Source organism: Rhagoletis zephyria, unplaced genomic scaffold (assembly GCF_001687245.7).
Source record: "Rhagoletis zephyria isolate East Lansing unplaced genomic scaffold, Rhagoletis_zephyria_1.1 Rzeph_scaffold_09633, whole genome shotgun sequence".
In the NCBI taxonomy this organism is placed as follows: domain Eukaryota; kingdom Metazoa; phylum Arthropoda; class Insecta; order Diptera; family Tephritidae; genus Rhagoletis; species Rhagoletis zephyria.
Genome location: NW_016166711.1, coordinates 1 through 9,031, shown reverse-complemented (window position 1 = coordinate 9,031; position 9,031 = coordinate 1). Strand labels below are relative to the sequence as shown.

The 9,031-nt window shown below is 40.2% G+C and overlaps 1 protein-coding gene across 1 annotated transcript; it reads right to left on the bottom strand.

The window, feature by feature from the left end:
* Positions 1 to 2,454: 2,454 nt before the first annotated feature.
* LOC108375933 (uncharacterized) lies at positions 2,455 to 6,186 on the bottom strand. Its single transcript, XM_017632092.1, has 2 exons — positions 4,565 to 6,186; positions 2,455 to 2,815 (listed from the first exon to the last, which is right to left on the bottom strand). The coding sequence occupies exons 1-2, from the start codon at positions 6,184 to 6,186 to the stop codon at positions 2,455 to 2,457; spliced, it is 1,983 nt and encodes a 660-aa protein (XP_017487581.1).
* Between the last annotated feature and the right edge of the window lie 2,845 nt (positions 6,187 to 9,031).

The following is a 9,031-nucleotide window of genomic DNA, read 5'->3' as shown; positions in this document are numbered from 1 at the left end:
CAATTTTTACTCGAGTTATCGTGTGCACACACGACAGGTGACAGACAGTCACCGCTTAATCGATTTCTCTTTTCATTCTGATCATTTATGTCTACATTTCTCTATATCTATCTCGATTCGTGTTGTCTGTTACAAACAACCGTTATATGAACAAAGTTATAATACCCTTGTGCACAAGTGCGCTCGGGTATAAAAAGAAATTAAGGAAGTACCCGACGGTATCGAACACGCCACCTTCTGAAAGCTAACAAATACAAGAACGCTATTCTGCACGCTCAGCCACTGCCGCTTGAAAAACAAAAAACATTGCTTTCAAATAACGTCTTCATTTTCGAACGTTTTCCAGATACAAAAATGAACGAAAACTGTAGTCGTTTTCAATTCGTTTCTGGATACAAAAAGTTGTCAGTGAAATTTATGTTTCTCTGCTGACTGGGTTACTGGGTTTTAAAATTAAAAAATTGCTTTAAATTTTGTTCACACGTAAGAGTTGTCACAAGTATGAGTTTTCTCCCTTTTCAAAGACATGATTGATCAGCTGTTGAAATTTAACGATAAATTGCCTATCTTGGGAGAAAGATTTCAGTTTTTACTGCTAATTTGTGTAGCTAAAAAATCCGTGAATTCAAGAAATTTCGTTTTAATGATCGGACAATTTTTTGGTAGTTTGGATATTGATTTGGTAGGCATTTTGGTACATAAAAGTATGCTCAAGTGGCAACACTGGTTATGAGGCAGGGTGAATGGTCTGAAGAGAGATCAAATAAGGCTTCAGTATTAACTCGGTGTCGCGCAATACCCTTTGTTACACCAAAGTCAATAAGATCAGGTATTTTTGGGGGGTCAGATGGCCAATACGTTGGCTAACCAGTAGACAAGACGTCAAATCCTCTGTTCTGGATTACTTTATATATATTTGTACACTTTGGTGTAATCAATCTAGACCCCCAGAATGTGTGCTTGGCATTGTAGTCTCCTGCTACAATAAACTTACTGCCAAACTTTAGGAAAAAGTCATTCAATTTTTTTTCTGTTATGTTATGACCAGGGGGCAGTATATAACAGATACAGTAAGGCCACCCAAGGGGTCATCAATGTGTATTGCAGTGTTATGAATGAACTCATCACTTTGCGATTCTAATTCATAATGCTTTATTCTGTTACGAATGAGAAAAGCTGTTCCACCTCGGGATTTACCTTATGAATGCTTAGTATCATAGAATTTGTACCCATTAATTTGAAAGTTATTAAATTGCATAAGGTGTGTTTCAGATACAAGCAAAACGTCTATATGATATCGTTCTAGGAAATTTTCTAGTTCGTTTTTATGCTGGATTATCCCATTCGCATTCCAAAAACAAATTGTTTAGATTATTCATGGTTTAGCTAAAATGGCTTGAAGTAATAGGTTTTGATTTTTAATCAAATCTTGTACCATGCTCTGCATTGCCATCATTTGCTCCTGCATAAGTTTTATAAAGTTTTTTATAGTAGTTTCTAGGTTACTACTATTCTGACCAAAAAGAGGTTGTGTCGGAGGTGTATTTTTGAGCATTTGTGCATATGAAGTAAAGTTATTAATAGTCATTGGCGCAGACATTGGCTTAGCGGGTTCTGGTAATGGTGTTTGCCTAATAGGAATATTTTTGGGAATTGTTTTCTCTTTCATTGAGATATTAACTGGACAACCTCTATAGTTAGCAGTGTGATTTCCACCGCAGTTACTGTACTTTTGGGTCCATTTTTGGTTTCACACATTCTTTAGAAGGGTGTAGATCTCCACAGAAAACACATACACCAGGTAAGGTACATTAGCGACGTGTGTGACCAAATTCCTGGCAGTAATGACATTGAACAGGGCCTCTACGCTTATGGGGTTCTTCTACGGAGATTTTACGGTGAAGAAGATATCGCAATTGATATTTTTTATGCACTTCCCCTTCCTTAAGATTGTGAAAGTCAGGTGTTAAGTCACAAGCGTTTTTATGACCGAGCGAACATATTCAATAATTTCCTTGTTACGGAATTTGTTGTTGTGGGCGGTTTCGAGTCCAGTCGATGGAATAAAATTACGATGCGTTCACTTCAATCGTTTGCAATGATCTGATTTATTGTAGGTTTATTACAACAGTTTGTACTCTCTTACGAATAAGCATAAAAGCATAAATGAAAACAACCAAATAGAGTTAGTGTTGCCTCTTGAACTATAAAAATCCCCTTTACTTAACATCCTGGCCCCCTTGAAAGGCACTTTCAAGATATAGGAAGCAGGGCCAGCTTGTGTATTAGGCGTCGGATAAGGCCTTTTGACGTACGAATGTTTACAACTCTAACCCGTCCGTCCCTTCCAGGAAAGCACTCAGTCACTCGACCCATCACCCATCGTTGTGGTAGTACATTGTCCTCATGTACAATCACCAAATCGTTCGCGTTCAGATTGGGACTCGGTTTGGTTCATTTGACACGAGTCTGCAACTCATTAATGTAGTCCAGTGACCAACGACGCCAGAAGCGCTCTTTGATGACTGTGATGCGCCGCCACTGTTCGATTTGATTGATTTCCACTCCGATGGAGGGTTGTTCGGGCAGTGATTTCAATGAGCATCCAATGAGAAGATGACCAGGACTTAATGCTTCGAAGTTACTGGGGTCTGATGATATCGGTGCAATGGGGCGTGAATTGAGAATCGCTTCAATCTCAATAAGTACTGTGGTCAATTCCTCGTATGTTAATCGTGTGTTCATTAAGGTACGGTAGAGGTGTTCCTTAGCCGACTTTACCGCAGCCTCCCAAAGGCCGCCGAAATGCGGTGCTCTGGGGGGAATAAAAGAAGAATTAATAAATTCTTGAGAGCAAAAACTTACAATTGTATGTTGAGTTTGCGAGTTAAATAAAAAATCTTTCAAATCTTGTAATTTACTGTTTGCTCCAGTGAAATTTGTCACGTTATCGCAGAATATATTGCTGGGCATACCCGTCGACCCATAAGACGTTTCAGAGCAGCTATGAAGGCATCCGCAGAAAGGTCTGACACCACTTCAATATGCACGGCTTTTGAGGATAGGCATACAAACACCGCTATATACGCCTTGTACGGAGTCTTGCCCCGTACGCGAAGATAGGTGTTGACCGGACCACACCTTAGTAAATGGTCGAGCTGGAGTAAGGCGCTCCTCCGGCAAATTACCCATTGCTTGTTGAAGTAGTTTAGGGCGATATCGGATGCAATGTATACATGAGTTGACGATCTGTCGACAAAGATTTCGAGCGTTAACGGTCCAGAAGTTACGTCGAATAAGCGCTACCAGTGCCTTAGGACCATAAGGAATGGTTTTTCTGATGTAAGTAGCGAACATAGTTACGAGTAAACGTACATTTAGTAGGCAGCAATATCGGATGTTTTTGGCCCTCCTCAATGTTTGCATTCGCTAGACGGCCACCGACCTTAAGCAAAAGAAAGCCTTCGACCTCATGCACGAAGGGGTTAAGATTCTTTAACAAACCTTGAGTACACAAGTTTTCAGTAAGCAGGCGGATTTCTTCTGCGAAAAATTGCTGCTGAACGATCCATATGACGCAGTACTGAGCAAGGAGTAATTAATCCGCAGTTAGGGAGTTTTATTCTACAGATTTATTAAGACTTTTCTTTGCTCTATGGATGAAGCGAAACATGTATGTAAAGATTCGAAGTATACGCGGATAAGAACTATAGTTTTCAATTACATCGTAGACGTGGTTCGCTCTTGCAGTCTGGTGAGAGGTGGCTTTTCTCCTCTCTTTGTTAATTTCGGCATTGTCGACTTCGTTTACGGAACAAGTTGGCCAATCGCTTTCTGCCAATGAGGGAAACGCCGGGCCTGTAAACCAGCACGACGCTAAAAGTTCACTGACAGTGCATCCTCTAGACACGATGTCGGCTGGATTCTCTCGTGTTGGAACATGTCGCCAAATACAATTCGTCGTTAGGTCTTGAATCTCAGAGACGCGATTTCCCCCGAATGTTGACAACGTTGCAGAGTGTATCTTCAACCAGTGTAACACTATTTGAGAATCTGACCATAAATAGATCTTGCACTCACCTACCGACTCCTTCAGCTTGTAAAAGAGCTTAGCCAAAAGGTGTGCTCCACATAACTCCAATTGTGGTAAGGACTTCTTTTTTATAGGTGCCACTCGAGACTTCGCTGTCAGCAGCTTCACTTTGACGCCATTGTTGGTTGCAGTACGAACGTAGAAACAGCACCCATATGCACGTATGGATGAGTCACAAAAGCCGTGAAGTTCAATCGATGTTGCTTTGTACAGTTTGCAATATCTTGGTACGGATATGCAAGAAACTGTTCGAAGTTCTGCCGCTAGGTTGGACCTTGCCAAGTGTAAATTTTGGGAAGACTCTCATCCCAGTCTAGTTTCAGGAGCCAGATTTCCTGGAGGATAATCTTTGCGATGACGATTATTGGCGTTAACAATCCAAGTGGATCGAATAAAGACGAAGCGATGGATAACACCATTCGTTTGGTTACCTTAGTAGACTTATTTTTGGGCTGAAATGCGAACAAGAACGTCTCGTTACTTTGATCCCAAGTGATGCCGAGAGCATTTGTGACTGCTGTTTCATCAAAGCTAAGATTTTTCAAAGTAGAATCGTCACGAAAGGTAGCACAGTTCGAGTGCCACTTTGCAAGCTCGAAGCAACCTTTTTCTAAAACTTGCGACACTTCGAACTGAATTTGTTTAAGTTCAGCGAATGAGTCGGATCCGCATATAAGATCGTCCACATAAAATGACGACTTAACCACCTTGGCTCCAACCGGAAATTCATATGCGTAATCGTCGGCAATGAAGTTAAGGCTACGTATGGCCAGATACGGCGCAACAGCAGTACCATACGTGACAGTGTTTAATTCGTACGTACGAATTTCCTCCTCTTCGCTGTTTCTCCACACTATGTACTGCAGGCAGCGATCTTGTCCGATTTTTATTATATCCGCAGTCAAGGCATGGCGATCTGAATCGGTCTGCATTGATAGACCAACAAACATTAGGTCGTTTAATGATTTGAGCGACGTTGTCTGGCAAGACGCATCAAACACAACGCGCAACTTTGTTGTAGTACTAGAAGGCTTCAAAATACAATGGTGAGAAATGTAGTAATGCGGTGCATTATAATTAGGGTTCTTTACTACCGACATATGCCCAAGGCTTTCGTACTCACGCATAAAGCTCACGTACTGTAATTTCAGATCAGGCTGATGCCTAAGCCGTCGTTCCGGAGCTATAAACCGTTTGAGTGCCGTAGCATGTGACAAACCAAGCCTGCTGGAATCATCTTTAAGCGGCAACCGCACTACAATTCTACCGTCAGCGTTGCGTCTTACAGTGCTAATGTACGCGTTTTCGTTCGACCACTTGCTGGCATGCCGTTCGACTTCGTACATTTTCCACAATTTTTCTAAATTTTCGTTGAGTACTTCCTCCATTGACAGAAGGCACGTACGCGGTGATGACAAGACATGCTTTGATGGTCGTTCCTTGTATTTACCGGTCACGATCCACCCGAGTAAAGTTTTTTGGACAACTGGCATGTCATCGCCCAACTTGATTTGTCCGACTGGCAAAATATCGAATAATACTTCGGCTCTAATAAGCAAGTCTATCCTACTTGTTCTGAAGAATTGCTCATCTGCAAGTTTGCTATTGGCTGGTAGATTCCATTCGGAATTTGTATGTTGGGACTTAGTTGTAGTGACTGTTTTGTAACTCGTTGAAGCCTGGACATTTCCTATGCTTAGAATCTCGACTGACTGGCGTTGACGACGTAAACGAAGCCGCTGTGAGAATTCGGTAGTTACGAAGTTCAATTGTGAGCATGAGCATGATAAAGCTCGACCAACCTGATATGACCCTGATGCATCTTTGACAAGTACAAGTGCGGTGGCACGGATGACTTGATCCTTTGGCGATTTTTCCATGTGCGTATGTGTAGCGGTCGTAGTATCAGTGCCGGTAAAATCATTTTTTGACGTGATCGTTGTAGTAACACGATGCAGGAGGCTGTGATGCTTCTTCCCGCAAACTTTATAATTATGCGTAGATGAATAGCGAGCGAGCTGATGTTTATTGGACATGCAGTTGATGCATAGCCCCAATCGCTTGACATGTTCAAATCTTTCAGCTACATCCATTGATCTGAAACGAGAGCAGTGGAGAAGTGTGTGATCCGAACTAGAACAATCGGACCAAAGCGGCAGATTTGAAAGGTCAGCTGACTCTTTCCATTTTTTTTTGAGATTCCTCGTCAATTTTTGTAATCACCAAATGAATCAGCATGGCGTTAGCAATCTCTTTATCGGTGCAAAGCGAAGATAAAGACCCGAACAACGCCGATACTTTATCTACAATGCTACGCAACTGGTTGCATATCGAAAAGCATATTAATATTTTCCAAGAAAATCAATGAGTCATTATCGTATCGTAACCAGTCGCTCAAGTGCCTTACGGTAGTTTTCGTTCGTCACGGGAAATGCTTGAACCGTTTCGAGGGCTTGCCCCTTAAGGCAGTTGAGCAAATGGTTGAATTTCTCGATATTACTAAGACCCTTTTTTATGTTGGCAGTAAGAGCTAGTACCGTCCGAAAACACTACAGTACAGATATATCAATAAACAAGTACGAAAGAAAAGGAACACATACGTTTATAAATAAACATGTACACAACATATATAAAAAACGGCACTCAAGTACACAATCCATTGACAAAAACGGTACTAGACTGTCTCGCTTTGATTTCGGAATGCTTACACATTGAGATGTTAGCTTACTGCCAATATATTACATATATGGTAATATGTAGCGATCTACCCTAGTCTGAACAGTAGCATTTTTTGCTTGTTTTTCTTCTTCTTTGTTTGTTGCCATCGAAGTATTGGTATCGACAGCTGCGTTGTTGTCCGCATTGATCACTGCTGGAGAGCAAGAATATGTTCTTTGCTTGGCTGCATCTTTCTTTAGCGTTGTTGTTGCTGGTTTTGCTTTTTGGCCTGGATGCAGTGNTGAACAGTAGCATTTTTTGCTTGTTTTTCTTCTTCTTTGTTTGTTGCCATAGAAGTATTTGTATCGACAGCTGCGTTGTTGTCCGCATTGATCACTGCTGGAGAGCAAGAAGNTCCAAGAAAATCAATGAGTCATTATCGTATCGTAACCAGTCGCTCAAGTGCCTTACGGTAGTTTTCGTTCGTCACGGGAAATGCTTGAACCGTTTCGAGGGCTTGCCCCTTAAGGCAGTTGAGCAAATGGTTGAATTTCTCGATATTACTAAGACCCTTTTTTATGTTGGCAGTAAGAGCTAGTACCGTCCGAAAACACTACAGTACAGATATATCAATAAACAAGTACGAAAGAAAAGGAACACATACGTTTATAAATAAACATGTACACAACATATATAAAAAACGGCACTCAAGTACACAATCCATTGACAAAAACGGTACTAGACTGTCTCGCTTTGATTTCGGAATGCTTACACATTGAGATGTTAGCTTACTGCCAATATATTACATATATGGTAATATGTAGCGATCTACCCTAGTCTGAACAGTAGCATTTTTTGCTTGTTTTTCTTCTTCTTTGTTTGTTGCCATCGAAGTATTGGTATCGACAGCTGCGTTGTTGTCCGCATTGATCACTGCTGGAGAGCAAGAATATGTTCTTTGCTTGGCTGCATCTTTCTTTAGCGTTGTTGTTGCTGGTTTTGCTTTTTGGCCTGGATGCAGTGATTGTCAAATATGCATTTCTTTTGCTTGCGCTTTGCATTGAGTGCCTGCGCTCCTTTAGGGGAGCGCCCTCGACACTCATCTCTCAGTTAACTACCGTTTTGTATGTAAACAATACTTTAATTATTTTAATGCACACAATGTCTTATTGTTTATTTAGTGGCTTTTTCTTTTCTACCGAAAAATGTTGCCTTCTCAGTGCCCTCTACGTAAAAATACTAAGCAGAGGGCATTGAGAAGGCAACATTTTTTGTAGAAAAGAAAACACCATAGGTATTTTTCGCGATCACGGTTTGATTTTTTATACTGCTGAGGGCAGTTCGCGACGACACAAGAAACTCCAATAATAGTTTAGTGTGTCTCTCGTTTAGTTTAGTGTGTTATTATTTACACGATAGATATGATATTTAATTAAAATATTTATATGGAATATGGGTATCAACCAAAATGGTTTGGAAAATGCTTTATTTCTTAAATACATGTACGAAGGTTTCCACCTGGTTAAAAAGTCAAACTCAATTTAAACTATGGCAATCGTAATATTTACACCATATGGGCGACAGACGTAAGAGCGTAGTAATTGAAAATATTTTGAAGTGCGTTGCAACTCTTTTGAAGGTCTAAGCGCCGGTTGCTCAAAGCCTGGTTGACACCGGTTAAACATCGTTACCGACGTTACCGACACCGTGTTATATGCATGGAGTCGGAGACGTCGAAAACAATGTTAACCGAAGGTTAGTGTCAACCAGGCTTTGAGCAACCGACCCTAATTGTGTTAACTTATACGCAAGTTATACATATAAAAATGGGTATCAAACGACTTAATTTTAAGGAAGCTTTAGTTTGAACTTTGTAATCTTTGAAGAGGGTGGCCACCATTAAACAATTTTTTGTTTATTATTTAATAAGTTAAATGAACTATTAAAAGCTGGGTATGTATTTAGGAGAGCTGCCATTGTTCAAAAAATTAAATGCAACTTAATTCATCAGTCAATTGTAATATGTGTCACAATGTAAAACGAAAGAAATTAAAAAAAAATTTAGTTTGAAACTTTTTTTAAAGATGGTTGCCATCTTTCTAATAGTCGAATTTGTTTAGCTTATACATAAGTCAAATTAGGTAATAAAATATGAGTGGCCAGTCATCTTTAGTTTGAAAATGTTATGGACTAGGGTTACCTTTAATCTGAAAAGAAATATCGATCTAACTACATATTTATTTATTTATTTGGTCTACAGAAAAATGTTTTCTTACAGAC

Coding starts and splice junctions, on each gene's coding strand:
- LOC108375933 (XM_017632092.1), bottom strand. CDS start 6,186: ATGGATGTAGCTGAAAGATTTGAACATGTCAAGCGATTGGGGCTATGC. Junction 2,816..4,564: donor TGGGATCAAAGTAACGAGAC/GTTCTTGTTCGC, acceptor TATTCCCCCCAG/AGCACCGCATTTCGGCGGCC.